The sequence below is a fragment of the Peromyscus californicus genome, unplaced genomic scaffold (assembly GCF_007827085.1).
Source record: "Peromyscus californicus insignis strain IS unplaced genomic scaffold, ASM782708v3 Scaffold_4__1_contigs__length_199733344, whole genome shotgun sequence".
Classification (NCBI taxonomy): domain Eukaryota; kingdom Metazoa; phylum Chordata; class Mammalia; order Rodentia; family Cricetidae; genus Peromyscus; species Peromyscus californicus.
The window spans coordinates 95,790,863-95,808,483 of NW_026294562.1; the positions used below are offsets into that span (position 1 = coordinate 95,790,863).

The 17,621-nt window shown below is 43.8% G+C and overlaps 1 protein-coding gene across 4 annotated transcripts in view; it reads right to left on the bottom strand.

The window, feature by feature from the left end:
* Positions 1-17,621, bottom strand: part of LOC128125217 (synaptotagmin-9) — a 223,787-nt gene that overhangs the window by 38,107 nt on the left and 168,059 nt on the right. The window contains exon 7 of one of the 4 annotated variants that reach the window (XM_052762379.1): positions 6,944-9,133. The exons of the other annotated variants lie outside the window; for them this stretch is intronic. Within the exon in view, the coding sequence (XP_052618339.1) occupies positions 9,125-9,133 (9 nt within the window). The 3' untranslated portion in view covers positions 6,944-9,124. Of the gene's footprint in view, positions 1-6,943; positions 9,134-17,621 lie in introns of those variants that run through there. 4 annotated transcript variants of the gene reach the window in all.

The window sequence follows — 17,621 nt, forward strand, 5'->3', positions numbered from 1 at the left end:
CCTAAAGACTGAGTCAAATTTTGTGTGAACTATTTGGAGCCTTCCACCACTAGAGAGCAGACTCTTTTCAGGTAGTCATCTGACTTTTTAGACTGAATGAAAAGGCATTCTATCTAGAAAACATACACTTGGCCATGATGGCTCCTGCCTGTGTCCTCTGTGTTCGTGAGCCTTGGCAGTGTCCTCCAGAGGGAGCCCCAGAGAAGACCTGTGGGCTCTACCCAGGCAGGTAGATGTTCAATCTACTCTCTTGGAAACATCCCTTGGCTCTGTCTTCCCACTCTTTCACAAACCTTCTCTCTTCTCCTCTAGTCTGACTGATCTTGACTGAACCGAGCTTTGAGTTTTCATTTTTAAAATATTGGCTGAGGTAGGAGGAGGACGGTTCTTGAAGTTGACAGAACATCAGGCCCCTGACATGTACATCTCAATCCAATGTACACAGAAATGGATACTGCGGCCTTGTGGGAGCTGTGCGATTTGCGGAAGTTTGTGTTTTGACATTGCCAGGCACCTCTGCCTTGATGCTATCAGTAACATAGATGGTGAGCTGTGGACAAATCATAGCTTCCTGGAATGAAGATTTCTATCAGAGCCTTAGGCGAGGGATTACAGGCTGGTGCTTAAATAAGTAGGCCAGGAAAGAGTGCTCAGTGCCCTCCCTTCTCCTTACCCTTGGCTATGCCATCCGCAGAGACACAATCACTCCCTTTCATCTCTGTCTAGAGACACCCCTCCTTGAGAGCCCTCCTTGTGGCTCAGCTTCCCCTTTCCTTCCTTTTGGCATATTTGCTGGACTAGGATGAGCCCTCTGGAGGGTGGTTATAGGGAGCACATGTTTGGGTATTTAATTCAAGATCGAGTATATAAATCCTAGTTTTATGGTCTGCAGTACTCTTCAGTGGTTATTAGAGGCTTTTTGGACACTCAAAATCAAATTCCTTTCAGATTACTTGTTAAAAATGAAAAGCCATTGAAAAGGGGACAGAAAAAAAAAAGAAAAAAGAAAATGAAGGAATACAGTAGAGAGGCAGTTGATATCCTTTGACGATCTGAACCCTCCCTCCCCTTGCAGAGACAGATTGAATGGGGGGTTCTGGACCATATATGTCTAAGGCTGCACAGCTCTGCCCCAACTCCATGTCTTTCCCATTGTTGGGCACAAGAAGCCCCCAGATGCAGAGACACAAACTTTAAGGGTGGAAGAGCACAGAGCACACTGTGTTAACCATTTCTCATGGGAGAAGAAACAGATTTTTCCCAGAGAAGGCCTAGGAATCAGAGGCAAGAGAGAATTCTAGACCCAGATTCTATCTGTAGCTCTGTTTTCCATCCATAGCACATAAGGTGTGTCCTGGTCCTTGTTCTGTGCTCCTTTCAAACATTACACATGAATGGCAGCCTTTCAGATGAAAGGACAGCTCTATAAACAGACACATTGATGCTGGAGTCTCTGACATTCCTTAAAAATCACATATCATGACCTTGAAGAGGTGAGATCAACTAAGAGATACCTATTCTAGCTGCAACCAGATTAAGAAGGCATTACGTAGAATCTCATCTAAAATGAGAAGTGGAGGCTGTTGTGGCTGCAGGTGGTAAGTATTTAGGGGAATAAAAGTTTCCTGGAAGACTTCCTACCTGTGCTAAGTTGGCAGGCACATTCATAGGCCCTCAACTTATTTATACAATTTCCATGAAGCAATTTCTCTAAGACCTAGAGAGCTCCTTCCTGCAAAGGAGCCAGAGCTCCTAGTGCTGACAGGGCCATGACTTCTATGTTCCCCTTCATGGTTCTGAGAGGAACAGGAAGCCCTGGACTCCATCCATGCTTGCATGTGCGTGTGTGTGTGTGTGTGTGTGTGTGTGTGTGTGTGTGTGTGTGTGTACAGCGGCATGTACACTAAGAAGCTAAGCACCATGATGCAAAGAATAGTGAGGAACTGAGTCAAGAAAGAAAGTTCTAGATAAGGGGTTCCCAGAGCCATACTTCTGTTGTCCAACCCTTTGGGGATAGCTGAAGTACTTTTTAAATTTAGAAGGGCAGGAGCGAAGCACTATTTGTTTGTTTGCTTGCTTTTTATTTTATTTTATTGTTTGTTTGTTTGTTTGCTTGATTTTTGTTTTCCCTCAGATCTCTGTGAGCTGGTCCCACTGAGATTGACAAGGGTCTAAGTGGGACCCCTGATGATAAGGAACATATAGGAAGGTGAGATCTGGAGTTTTTGGGTTTGGCCAGTGGCAGAGTAGTCCTTGGCTCCTAGCTCCCCGCAGAGCAGGGTTGTCTACAGCTCACATTCTGCTTGGAGATAACTGGTTCGAAGTATTGTTGTTGTTTTGTTTTCCATTTTCTGGGAATTAGTCAGTGCCAACCACTGTGTCCACCCACCAGAAATTGAGTAAGGGTTTTATGGCTAGAACCCCAAACACCAAGTTTATACACTGGAATAATTTCAAGTAGTTTAATCTCCCTGCCTACCCCTTAACCCCTGGGTAATTGTATCTTCCAGTCCGGAATCTGTCTCCAAACTGGTGATTTCACCTTGTTCCCTGGAATCAACAAAGGTCATAAAATGAAGGCTGGTAAAGAATCTTTTCTCATTTATATAAACACCTTCCTCCACCAGGACCTTCTGTCCTCTCAAAAATAGTAGAAAATCTGAAGGCCCTGCTGTTATCCTGAACTGCCCATCTCATCTCTGCTAAGCCAGAAGAGTCCCACCCCCACTCCCACACTGCGCCCCCGCATCCCCGAGTGTCATACAGAAGCTTCCCATGTAGGAATGGTCCTTTATGAAGGCAACAGCTGACAGCTGTCTTCACAGGGGCTGGAAAGACTGACATAACAGATAATCCAGGAAGTGCCAATATTTGATTTACCAGCTATATGACTAAATTTACTGGCTGTATAGGATTCTTTAAAGGCACAGACATGTCTCTTCGATTTCTTTTTAGTTTATAGGTGTGTGTGTGTGTGAGTGTGTGTGTGTGTGTGTGTGTGTGTGTGTGTGTGTGTGTATTTTTGAGACAGGGTCTCTCTACATAGCCCTGGATGTCCTGGAACTCACTATATTGAACAGGCTGACCTTGAACTCACAGAGATTCTCTTGTCTCTGCCTCCTGAGTGTTGGGATTAAAGGCCTCACTGTATACTTTTGAAATCATTTATTTTTCCTAAAAATTTGAGATAGTAAACTTTAAGGGCTAAAGATTGACATCAGTGGTAGAGTATTTGTCTAGTAGGCTTGATGCCCTGGGTTTGATCCCCAGCAAAACACAGACACAGACACAGACACACACACACACACACACACACACACACACACACACACACACACACACATATGCACACACTCTTCAGGATAGCAAATTTTAAACATAGAAAAAAAATAGGGACACTGCATTTGGGTTTTAGGTGATGTTCCTAACTTTCCTGCAGGTGTACATGTATGAGTGAGCAACACACACACACACACACACACACACACACACACACACACACACACACACACACACGCAGACCACAAAGGAGTTGTTCTTGTTCTCATTTTGTTTAGCGAAAAGGTGGGGAGGTAAGGTGAGAACCCTTTAGTAGTTTAAGGAAACAACAAAGCCCTTGTCATTGCTGCCAAGGTGGTGTTACCTCAGTGCAGGAACCCCAGCAGGTTTGTCTAAGCTGCTCAGTAGACTGGTACAGCAAGGGCAGTCTCACCCATCCAGGTGTCACAGTCAAGGGCAGCAGGCACCAGTGAAGACCCAGATGTCCATCACAACAGATCAGGCATGTAGCCTCTTCTTGCTAGTCCCCCAGGACCAGCTGCACTGACATGGATGTCACTGACTCTTCAACATGGATTTCCAGTGTAGAAAATGCCAGAAGACTTTAAAATCTTCATGTTAATTTCATGACAGCAAATACAATTCTTTCAAAATCAGTAGTGTTATTTAAGATAATATGACACTCAACTTTGCAGAGAGCATGGTAAAACTGATATATCTTTTATGTATTTACTTTGAAATATTTTTAAGCTCTGGAGTTATAATTAGGAAATAGAATATTGCAAATTTCATTTTCTTTTTGTCTGTGGTATATGTATGTATATGTTCTCATGCATGGATGTGAGTGTGCACAAGTGAGTGTTACATGCATATGGAGGCCAGAGATTGAAATCAGATTTCTTTCTCAGTTACTTTTCATCTTAAAAATCATTTTATTATTATTAGTGTGAGAAGCAAGCAGTGCCTGCCACCACCTTAAGAAAGGCTTGTGCAGTCACGTGGGAGACAAAGGGGCTTTTCATCTGCCATCAAGGAACCCCATGCTGGCCTATGGTATTGCCCAGAGCTGCTTTGCTGCTATTCACCTTTTATGTGTCCTTGACTTGAGAGGTGGACCAGCGCTCACCTTCTGCAGCTCCCAGGGTATCAGGCTGCCATCCCTTTGTCTGCTTTTCCTGGGTTTCCGCTGCAGGTTTTCCCTGGTAGGGCAACTTTCTTACCGGTGGGTTAATTTTTTCTCTTTGATTCTTTTCTTTTTTTTTTTTTTTTCTCAAGTTTCATTTTAGTTCTTTCATGAAAGTTTCTTGTGAAAGTTCTAGCAAGGGAGATGAATTAAGATGGGCCAAGGAACAGAGGTGAGCAGTGAACTCGACCATTCCATTGGACAGGACAACTGCAGGAGAGATGCAGCAGAGGGTACCATGGCAACACCAGCAATGTGAGGGCCTCCTGCAGAGGGGGCAGCTGACAAAGACTTTTAAGTTCAAACTAGATTTGGTAAAATCCCTCTCTTAGTTAGCCACATTGATTCTTTGTGGAGTGTGGCGATCGATGTATTATGTACCCTAAGAAAATTTGCCTGAATATTAGAGAACAGAACAAGCCACTAGATTAAATGTAGAGGCCAAGCAGAGGTGGCACACAGCTTTAATCCTAGCAGTCGGGAGACAGAGATACATCTGGATCTCTGTGAGTTCAAAGCCACCCTGGACTACATGAGATTGATTCAGTCTAGGAGAGGAAACAGAGTCAGGCAGTGGTGGCACACACCTTTAATCCCAGTAGAGTACTTGAGAATTACATGCCTTTAATCCTAGCACTAGGAAGGAACTAATATGGCTGGGAGGAGAAAGGTACATAAGGTGTGAGGCTACAGGAACTAAAGCCTCCTAGCTGGAGGCTTTTTTGGCTGAACCCCTTTCAGCTGAGGACTCAGAAACATTCAGTCAGAGGATTCGTGGAGTTGGAGAGGTGAGATGGGGCAGTGGCTTGTTCCTTTGTCTCTCTGATCTTTCAGCATTTACCCCAGTATCTGGCACCAGGATTTTTATTAAAACACCTATTAGATTTCATGTTACAGTGGAGTCTTCTAAAGAGGGACAGACAACTTCTATCTTCACTTCTTTCTCTAGGGACAATCCCAAGCATGGGGAATTCCTGTTTGTACCTTCAGTTGGTGCAGAGATGAAGAAAAACTTAGGTATCCACTCTAATTTCTTTACTGTTAGAATAGTGATAGTAATCATAGTTGTCATCCATGTTTCTCACATCTGTCATGTTCTATCACTCATAATCAGTTGCTTTTTTTTAGCTTATGCCATTGAATTCGCTATGAATAGCACTTTCCCCTTTCTTTCCCAGCCATTGTCCATGCATGCTAAGTATTGTATGTGTTTTTAAAGTGGCAGACATTTAGACTGGGGATGTAGCCTGGCAGCTGAGCACTAGACTACCATAGTCAAGGCTCTCGGTGGTTTTTACCTCCAATGTCAGCTACCTAGGGAGTTCTTTGACTCTGTCACTTCCCTATCCCCACTCCTATCCCTCCTGCCTCTCAAGATGACACCATTGGGTCATACCATTTTCCATTACTGTATAACTCTTTCCCCTTGAATTTGGGCTGGTCCTATTACTTGTTCCCGACACACTGCATGTTGCAGAAATGATTGGTCCTTCAAAGGTTATTGAAAAGAACCAGGGCCTCCTAAAATGTTAGTTCTGGCTGCTTTAGAAGACTATTGGGAGAGCTCCATGATGTGAGGAAGCCCAAGCTTAACACGCAGAAAGAAAGGCCCATTCTCCTGCTATCTGAGTTACTGCAGCTGAGGAGCCAGACATGGCCTCTAGCCCAATCAAGCTTTCAGATGACATCAGTCCCAGCTGCCATCTGACAGGTAGGGAGGGGGGAAGCAGTCACCCAAGGCCAGGCAACCTACAGAATCAGAAGAGTCAGTACATGACCATTTAAGCTACTATAGTCTGCTATGATAGCAGATGTGTCTACTCCCAGCACTCATGAAGCTGAGGCATGAGACCTGTAAGTCTGATGCTAGCCTGAGTCACAGAGAGAAACTATCTAAAACACACACACACACACACACACACACACACACACACACACACACACACCCCAGAACATCACTATATCTTGTTTTTATCATGTTTTCTCATACAGTAATGGATATTTAGAACACCCATCATTGCAGGAAGCCATTCTCCACATCTGTCTGTTAGTTTTCTTTGAGTGTAAGTGATTTTTCTTCTTTTCATATGAAAAATTGGTTACTAATGGCCACGAAGAGTTAAGATCCCTAGAGAGTTTCAGAAACACGAACATTAGAGAAACACCCATCTTGTCAGTGCTAGTTCATGTGCTGGACATTACACCCTTGCTGAATGCTCATAGTTCATTAGTCCAAGAGACATTTTAGTGGCAACACACCTAGGGAAGATTTCCCTGAAGTTGGGGCAGTAAGAAGAAGAGCTGGGAATTGTTGGGAGGACACCGGGTCTCTTTCTCTCGCTCAGAACCAGATTTCCCCAAAGGGTTTTCCTAAGATCTGATCAAGGTGTTTCTCTTTCCACCATGATTTCCAGTTTTCCAAGGTATTGTAGTATCCTTCTATCCTGGAAAAAAAATGCCCCTCCCCCAATTCAATGAGACAACGATTATATTTTTCAAAAGGAATATTTACTAGGAAACTAAAGGGCAACCAAACAAAACACAAGAGAACAGAGGCAGAGTTGCAAATGAGCTGAGGGAATTCAAATTGATAGCCAGCTTCTGGCCACAGCTGTACTGGCTAGGTAAAGCTATCCACACACAAAGCCATCTGTTCACCATGTGGGCAGTTTTCTTTGCCTGAATGCCCCTGCAAAGCTATCTTTGAGCCAGTAGCTTATTCACTTGTATCCCAGGGCTGCGAGCTCAAGGCAAGGAGATCCTGAGCAGGGAACAATAGGCTACCTCAGGATCTCCAACTTGGGCTCCCATTGCCAAGGACATGTTGAAGCTTAATGAGATGGCTTCCTGATAATCTTTTGCTGGAGCCATTCTGGTTTCTTTGGGACCATTCTCCTAGGCGAATCTGCCTGGATCTAGTGACAATATTTCTGTACCCTATCCTGTTGGCACTCACCCTTCATACTTTGGTTCTAAATACTGGTATGATGGAGGATGTCTGAATGGGAAGGGATTGGGTAGAGAGAATCCATGGGGAAAGAAAAGTGTGTTTTTCTCATTTTATCACACATAGACAGAACTAGGGTTCGCTTTGAACCCCTTGCAAATGGAAGTTGGAAAGAGATGGGAGTTGATCAGGCAGGCTGGGGAATACACTAAGCTTGAGTGAATTAACATTGCCTTACACAACCAAAGGCCTCTACCCTTTCAAGACCTGACAAGATCTGACACTGGCACTAGGATTGTACTAGGTGTGTATGGCAACCAGAACTTTCCAACATGTCATGATGCTCCATCTATCCAGTGCAACCTACATTGAAATGTGAGTGGAAATTAAGAGAAGGCTTTTTCTAGGATGGTTAACTGCAACCCAACTCTGGATTCTGTTACAGAGACTGTATGAAAGGTAAATGCAACCATGGAGTAGTGATACAGGTGTGTGGAGAAGGTGCTTTGCACCTATAATGAGAGAGGACCTCTAGGTAACAGCTCCTGGTCCATTCAGGGTATGCTGAGGCCTTTGGTTTCATTTCGTGGAGGGAGAAGCAAGGAGGATGAGGTGCAGAACTGGCAGTAGACTGGTCGAGAAGGATGCTGGGTAATGGATGAGCTACCCTGGGGAGAGCCCTTGGCCTTCATTCTTGTAGGTATTTCCATTCCCCAAGTGCTGTAAAAGTGATATTTGTCTGAAATTGGAAAGAGCCTCTGTCTGTGGCTGCCCAAGTCTATACTATGCGCTATTACATATGAAAATACCCAGAAGGCAGTTATGTCAAGAAAAACCAAAAGCTATGTCTTTTCTTAGTAGATCCTGTGTCATCTCTCAGTGATCTTATCTCATAACACACACTCCTGTGCCCAGGAAACAATATTCCAGAATGCATATGCCACTGAGAGGAATGATTCTCTAATAAGGAGGACACATTTCATTCTAGTAATACCACCGCTGGAAGCAAAGTAGCTGCTGGCTACCTGGAAATAATGTTCTAGAATCCCAGAATCTGTGATGAATGTGAATGAAGTGAAGAATAGCCATGGCTAAGTGGGACTCTGCCATGTGCATGGGAGGGGACAGTGAGTTTGCTATGAACTAACCTGCCTTGCATGAGACTTCTCCAGGCTTGCCTAACCTAATATTCTCTTGGGCCATTCCTTGGAAAATTGGAGCACTTTTTGGGGTAGAATTATTCTCTGAACACAGTCATTAGCTCACAAGTAGCAGAGTTTAGATTGAAATCTGCTGCCTATTTAGCACCTGGATATATTTTTAAAAATATTCTGTCCTTCCAGGGCGTTCAATCAAATAACTTCCTGTTAGACTGACCACTACCAGGACCAGTATCATGCCCATACAACCAAAGGCCTTCCATTAGCCACTAAAAGTCTTGGCACTCAGGACTTTCACTATGCCACTTGCTTTCTTCCAGAGTCCAATTTGGTTTTTGACAGTGAGGGATGAGCTTTCCTAGAGCACATCAGCTTGGACCACCTGAAGAATTCACCAAATCCAATTTGGAAAGAGGGCCAGTTATTGCTGTGGTTACAGCTGAGTATGACATCACTGGAGTCATCTGGGTGTCGCTAGGTGGGAAAGTTACTTAAGATCTTTGTTACATAGTTGTCCGACTGTTTCCTTGGCACAAGCAGTCTTCTTATCCATAGTCATCGTTTCTGTAGGAAGAAGAAGCAAAGAGTGATTGATTTTCATGTGCACATCTCTAATGTGTACCAAACAAATACCAGGCACTGTGACAGATGTTGGGAACACAAAGACTGTATGTGAGGTATTCATCCAGATCTCAAAGGATGCATAAAGGGATAAGAGAACCATAGAGGTATGCATAAACATCTAAAGAAGTCTTTGAGATGACTAAGGGGATTCTGAAGTATAGGTATCACCTAGACTGAAGATGAACTTGGACCATTTGGCCAGAAGAGAGAGCCTCATGCAGGGGCAGGAAAAGGACCTGGAGCTATGGAAGGGTTATCAGAATTGAGGTGATGGGAATGCATTGTGAGGAGTAGAGAAGTAGCACGTATGACTGGGCTGGAAAAAGGGGGTTTGAGTGATGAAATATTGTAACACTCAATCCTTGTTTTCCAGCTGTGCAAGGTACACAGATATATGTACATGTATGTGTGTGTTTTGCTGGGGATACAGCCCAGGTCCTTGTGTTAGACAAGTGTTCTATCATTAAGATATAGCCCCAGCCCTGAACAGTGAATTTCCTTAGTAGAGCCTCAGACTTAGGGAAGCAGGTTCTCTTGTGTTGCTCACTCAATCCAGTATTCTACTGAAATTCAATTCATGGTGTCACCATTTAATACAGATCAAGGTTATGAATACAGCAGACACACAGCGAGAAGGAGAGAAACCAAAGTGACTTCTGAGGATATAGTAACAAAGCTTTATGCACAGCCTGAGAGAACAACAAATGTTCTCAAATTGGAATGTACAGACTACATTTCAGAAATCAAAGGTCTGCAATAAAGCTACAACATAAGTAAAGTAATTAAAGCCAGACGTTGGAAACAGAAAGCCACATCTGGCTTTGAAGTATGTACATGCTTGTATACACACACATCCCTCAGGAAAGCTGTATTCATTTCTGAAGGTAGCAGGGAAGGGCAAATAGATATTTGTCATTTGAACAAATCTTAACAGATTGCCTTGGGTGCATAAACAAGCCAGTACAGAGGTGTTCAGACCCAGGAGTCACCTCTCTACTGGTCTGGTTATGCCCTGTCTGGAGTATGTTCAGAAGGCTAGACTTATTTTCCCCAGCCCTCCCCCCACCTCCCCTCTCCTCCAAATCTACACTCCCTCTTCTCCCCTCAGAAAGAGCAGGCCTCCAAGGGACATCAAACAAATTCAGTATAATATGCTACAATAAGACCAGGCACATACCATCTCATCAAGGCTGGATGAGGCAACCCAGTAGAAGGAAAAGAGTGGCACAAGCAGGCAAAAGTGCCAGCGACTCCCCATACCCACTGCCAGGAATCCCACAAGAACACCAAGCCACTCAGCCATAATATATATGCAGAGGACCTAGGTCAGACACCTACAGGCTCCCTGATCTCTGTGAGCCCCCATGAGTCTCGGCTAATTGATTTTGTGGGTCATGTTCTTGTGGTGTCCCCAACCCCTCTGGTTCCTTCGATCCTCGCCCCCCCCCCCCCCACCTCCCCTGCAGAACTCCCTGAGCTCTGCCTGATGTTTGGCTGTGGGGCTCTGCTTCTGCTCCCATCAGTTGCTGGATCAAGTCTCTCTGGTCTCTTTGATGACAGTTCTGCTAGGCTCTGTCCCAGAACACTCTTCAGGCAGGACAAAGTATAGGTCAAAGATTTTGTGGCTGGGTTGGTGTCCCAGTCCCTCCACTCGAAGCCTTGCCTGGTTACAAAAGATGGCCTGTTCAGGCTTGGCATCCCCCATTGCTAGGAGTCTTTTCTAGGGTTACTCTCATAGATTCTACGAGGCCTAGACTTTTAAAACTATTTCCCATATCCAGGGAATCAACTAGCAGAGGCCAGTGTGCCAATGACCCAAGTAATAGCATAGCTCCAACTGGACACTGGAGCTGCAGTGGACTCATCTGGTGCCTTTCTTTGTGTGTGTAATAATGGTCTCTGGCATATCCTCGGGGAATGCTATGGAGTGGTCAACTAGTTTCTCTTCTGTTTCAGATGAAACCCTCCTGCTCAGTGAGTCTTCTGGGACCAGCCCTGTCAGGGTCTAATGTCCCTTGTTTTTCTTCCCTTGGATACTGTTACTAGGTTCCAAAACACTTGTGGCCAGGGACCAAGCCCACAGGCTGACAGGGGAAAGGAGTTTTGATATATCTGAAGGAATTGCTGGCCATCTTTATCAATAGTCTTACAAGAGAAAACGTTTAGAAACGCACCCATTCCAGGGAAAGTCAGATGTCCAGGTTATGTCTGAAAAAATGTAGTTTGGTTATCTCAGGAGAATCCTGAGTTTGACAATGTAGTTTGGTTATCTCAGGAGAATCCTGAGTTTGACATGGATGGCTTATGCTCCCACCCAATCCCTTTTTGTCTCTCCTTGAGAGGAGGGGAGGAAGACGGGCTGGAGAGATGGCTCAGCAGGTAAGAGCACTGACTGCTCTTCTAGAGGACCTGGGTTCAATTCCCAGCACCCACATGGCGACTCACAACTGTTTGTAACTCCAGTTCCAGGGTACCCAACACCCTCACATAGACATACTTGCAGGCAAAACACCAAAGCACATAAAATAAAAATAAAGAGATAAATTACTTTAAGAAAGAAAGAAAAGATTGATACAGTTCCATCAAACAACACAAAGTAAACATATTACAACATCTTTCTGACCTATATCATCCAATGAGTTGCTTCTCACCCAATCTTTTTATAAAAAGATCTTAGGGGAGAGTTTTTTCTAGCTCAGAATAGCACTGACCCAGTGGGATGCGGTAGGGATGGGAGAGTGGAGACAGAAATGGTGGTTTAAGCACTGTGTGTCCAATCTTGCACTCGCTGGTTCCAGGACTACCACACTGAGCACAGCATCACTCTCCTTGTTATCAGACCCAATGGCCTTCCAGGATGTGTCATGGGTTTGGAAGGCTTCAGGAAACTCAGCAGTATGACAGGAAGTGGTGGTTACAATCCAATCTGACCAGAAAGGTTTCTAAGTGAATTCAATTGTCCTGAGACATAGGACTTGATTGGAATTAAAGTGAATTGAAATCAAAGATGAGAACTGTCTCAATGAAAATTGTAATGTGCAATGACACTTCAATCACAAAAATGACAGCTGATGTGAGACAGGGCATTGGAACTGACCCCAAATTAAGAACATAGAAAGATTGAGTGGAGTATTCAACTATATTTTCCTGTGAATTTGAAAATGGGTTCTGATTACAGGAAGTTTCCAAGGGTTTTGAACTAAGAAGTCTGTCAAAAATGGAAATGATTCTTATTGTCTGATCTTATATGTACTTAATATTGTATTTAAAATTTTTAATCAAAAAGTGCACAATACTCAGCATTTTGTTGGTTACTGATTAATACAGCTTTACAAATTATTTATATAAAAACCCACTATGTACATTTCTCACCTAGAATCAGGTGAGCACCTCCTTCCTCAAATATTGCATTCTTCTTCTTTTTTTTTTAACTCTTGTTTTTCCATTGTAAAGCTAGCATGTTAAAAATAAGACAGTGTGTGTTAACCTGTGGGTGGGGAGGTCAAACCCTAAAATAGGACCTATTGCTATTGTACTAGCTAGGTGGACACAGTATCAGTGTGACTTCTAAGTACTTTCTTGATACCCTAGCGTATCTCTCGGCCCTCCTCAGATGAGCTTCTTCTTCTTTTTTTTTTTTTTTTTTTTTTTTTTTTTCCAGACAGGGTTTCTCTGTGTAGCTTTGCGCCTTTCCTGGAACTTACTCTGTAGCCCAGGCTGGCCTCGAACTCATAGAGATCTGCCTGTCTCTGCCTCCCGAGTGCTGGGATTAAAGGTGTGAGCCACCACCGCCCGGCTAGACAAGCTTCTTTTATGCAGTTGACTTTGGTTTATACAGAGGCTATAATGAGTCAAAGTGCAGAGAATGAGTGACCTTGGGGCTCAGTTCTAAATGTGATCTCTACATCACCCCCGTCACTAGGGAACACGGTGGGAGAGAGCTGGAAAGAGTGCATGTCAGAGGTTGGGGAGGAGTGCTGTGAAGCAGTGTCTCCTGGACATGGCATGCCTGATGAACTTGTGAACTCACTGCAGCTGGACTACCTGCATCAGACCTGCACACCTGGTAACCCTTCATCACGGAAGGGGGAGGGCTGATGAGGCCTCGCTCCTCCATGAGGGACTAATGAGTTATTGGTGGTCAAGGGAAGAAGAGTCACTTCCTTCAGTGGCAAGTGATAAGCTCCCCTGATTAAGTAAATAACCTCCTGTCCATGCCCAGGCAACCTAATTAAGCTTAGTGGATCGTACACACCAAACATTGAAGAAAGTAGGAGGAGGGTGTGCTGGGAAGAAGTGTTTTAAGAGGAGGAGAGGGGATGGGATGTGATAATAGGAGGTGAAAAAAAGACTATAATTCATTATATAAGCAAATGAAACTATAAAGGAATAAAAACTAAAACGAACAACTAAAGAAATCAAAGAAATAAATTAGTATAAATAGAATGGCATTTCCCATCAGGAGCTTAGGGTAACAACTTAGAAAATGGAAATGTCCATTTGGGTAAAGATGTTAAGTACCCAGGCTCCATCTTAACAACTTTGTATACCCTATCTCATTTAATCCTTTCTCCAAACCTTTATGTCAGATGGACAATCACATTTTTCCTCCAGTGAGATTAAGGGATCTAATGAAGGTAGGAAGCAGCAGGGCCAGATCTGCACCTTCTCTCACATGCACACAATAAAAAATAAATAAATCTTTAAAGGAGTCTCATTCTGGAAAAGAATTGGAATAGTTCACATGTCACAAGAAAGTGAATCAAGTCCATTGTCAAGTTGGCTGTGAGGTGAAAAGTGGCGTGTGTGTGTGTGTGTGTGTGTGTGTGTGTGTGTTGCTCCTAGAGAGGAACACACAGAGGCAAGGCTCCAGTAACAATGCCATTTAGAAGGTAAATATCATATTTTTTCAAATGAGGCAGCACAGTAGATAATTATTAAAAGGCAAAAATGGCTACTTATTAAGATCAAGTGGAAGATACATGGAGTGTGTTGCTCCAAATTTGTATCATTTACATTTACTCATCAACAAATTCAACAAACATTTACTGAGCACCAGAACACAAAGATGACCCATGCCTATTCACCTCTTAAAGAGCTCAAAGCAACAATGAGATAGCAAGGATAACGAGTAACTCTCAGCAGAAAGCTCTGTGTGCTCCACATGTGTGTGGGACACACGACACCGTCCATCCAAATCACAGAATTGGAAGGGAAAAGTATGTGTTGCTAGTTGCCCTATTTTATAAGCAAGCTCACCACACCTGTAATCATCCTTATTTTATTTTTATAAAACTACCTGAAATATCACATAATATGTTCCTTGATAATGTTTATTTTCTATTTCTCCCATAAGAACGTAAGTTCCATTAGGGTAAGGATTTCTGTCTACTCTCATCCTCAAATGTGCCGTCAGTACCCACTGTAAGTGTTCAGTTGACATTTGATGAACAAATACTTGAAGTCAGCATTTCTATCCACAAAGTGATTGTTTCAAAGGAAGGCTGGCTGATCCTTCCTTGAACAGAATGTCACAACACAGCAAACTATGCTGTGCAAACAGGAGTCTTTGAATGATCAGGAAGATAAGCTGACAGCAAGGTAGACAGCTGTGATCCCAAGCATCAGGACTTCTGAGTGTTCTAGAGGAAGGACCTAGTCTGACCCTAACCCCACCCCAGTCTGCCTTTTAAACTATGATAAGCTGATGAGGACCATCTGAGGCATTATGCTTGAGGCTGTAAAAATCTCATCTGAGATGACAAATGGGACCTTGACCGCTCTTGTCTTTAATGTGTGGTCCAAGGCTTGGAGAAGTAAGTGTTGCAGAGAAAGCAGGGCTCAGTGAGTGCCAGAGAAAAGAGAACGTCAGTTTGTACAGCAGTGCTCACTCACTTTTATGTATTAAGAGAACCACGACACTTGCAGATTTGAAAGTTGGCATGCAAAGTCTGCAAGAAGTCAGCAATCATTTTACATATCATAAGATGGGAGAGATTGGTATTCCACCCAACAGGAATGTACTCAGTGCTGGCTCAGCCAGGCATTTTACTGGGCACAGATTACGCAATGACGAATAGTATGCTCCAGCCTCAAGCAGCAACTGGAAGTGCTGGGGATGACACAGACACAGACGACACAAATGGCACCAAACACTATGTCAGAGTTAGACAGAGCAAGCTAAGAAAAGACGCACAGACAGAGACCATTTACTCAGACTAGAGGGTCTTCAGGATATTTCCAGAGAATGGCAGCCAATCATATGCTAAAACGATGATCTGGATCCACCCAGTAAACAGGGCAGAAAGGAGAGAACAGAAAAGTAAAGCAGGAGTGAGGATGTGGGGGAAATAAAAAGTAGTAAGTGGACCAAGAGCAATTAGGCATGGCCCCAGTGTAAAGTGTAAGGGGGAGAAAGACAAGGGTCACAGAGGGACTCAACAGAAAAGAACTCTGACCTTCAGCTTGTTCAGGACATAGGACAGTTACTAGAGGATTTTAAACAGTGGGCAGGGGAGGGATCTGGGAATCAACCAAGAGTTTTGGGTAGGTCTGTGGGGATGTTTCCTGAAGGACCACTCCTCAGAATGGACAGTTGTAACATGAATCTTAAAAAGTTCTTATTAATAAAATCAAACCTGAGGCCAGTTATTGGGGTGAACACTGGAAGATTAGAGAGACAGAACAAGCCACAGCTAACCTCACCTGGCCAACTTTTCAGCTGATCCTGTTTCCTCAGACTGGAAGCTTCTGAGTCCTCATCCAAATGGATCTCAGCTAAACTGTGCTGCTCGAAAGCCTGAAAGCTTAACCAGCCAAATGCTTCTAGTTTCTGGTCCTCACGCCTTATAAACCTTTCTGCTTTCTACCACCACTCCCTGGGATTAAAGGCTCGCTTTCTGGGATTAAAGGCGTGAGTCACCATGCTGGCTGTATCCTTGAACAGATGGATTTCTGCCTCTGGAATGCTAGGATTAAAGGTGTGTGCTACCACTGCCTATCCTAAGTATCTAGTGGCTTTTTTGTTATCTGACCCCAGATAAATTTATTAGGGTACACAATATTTTGGGGAACACAATACCACCACAGACAGTGCCTTCCGCTGGCTGTCCAGTGACAAGGAAGTCTGAGGAGATTGCAGGGCTGGCTTTGTCTGCTCACCTTCACTCCCTGCTGGTGAGTGCATGAACTCAACTGCTGCTGCTCTCCTTCTCTAACAGGAGAATCTAGCTTCCTTGGTCTTCCAAGAGGGACTGACGACCAACAGCCCTCCAGAAACCCACCAGGGCTTCTTCAGTTCCAGATTGAGACTTTTGAAGTATCCAGTCTCATGGACAGAGTAGCTACCACATTCTCAACCTCTTTAGCCTGTAGACAGCCATTGCTGGACTACCTGTCCTGTGCTGTGTAAACTAATCTAATAAATCCTCTTTGTAATCTATATTCATTCATTGGTTCTGTTCCTCTAGAGAACACTGACTAATGCAGTTGGTCCTGTGCTAAAGGAAAAAGTACATTGTGTCCAGTTGTCCTATTTTTAGCCATTTTAAGATGGATCACTGAGTTCAGATGTACCAGTCTAACCCACCCCTCATCACATCAAGTTCTTATCTCAACATTCCCCTATTTTCATAACTGGGACTGGGCCCGATAGCTGCTTGGGTGACGCAGGGTTTTTACACAGAAGTATACAGATCCAAGAGAATACAAGAGCCCCTCCTAGACACTGTAAACTTCGAGACTAAAATAGCCTTCTCATCTTTAATTTGCATGAAGCAATGAATCCACTTCACTCTTCAAAGCAGTTTGAACTGAGGTTTCTGTTCCCAGAAGCCCAAAGTATTGCTTGTCTCAGGGTAGGAGAACTGTCCCATTCAAAGCCCCCTGGACTATCTAAGGACAAAGGTCTTTAGTGTGGGGTCCGCTGGCTAGACTGGGTGGGATTCCCACTATGCTATGGGCCAATTCTGTATGAAAGGATTCTGTGTAAGGCAGGTATCAGGGTTTGAATGTCTTCTCCAAATCCCATGGGAATGTTAGCCTTAAAAAGTCATAGTTAATGCCATATGAGAGGTGAGTTCTTTGGGGTATGATTGGTCCTGCAGGTTCTTGTCTCATGAATGAAGTTATCCATCATGGATTAACAGGTTAGTAGAGTAATGGGCTATTGTGGAGGCTGTACTGTAAGAATGAATTCTCTCTTGGTCACCTGCACAGTCTTGCTAATATGGTGTCCTGTATAGTTTCAGGACTCTGTTATGAAGTTTCCACAAACCAGCAAGCAGGCCTCTGTAGATGCAGTTCTTTTGAGATGGGCCCTACCTGAGCATGTACAACCCAGTGGGAGAGGGCCTGTGGGCAGAGTCTGAGGGAAGCTCTTCATATGGGTGGAATTATAGGTCACATAATTGGAGTGAAAGGCCTTCAG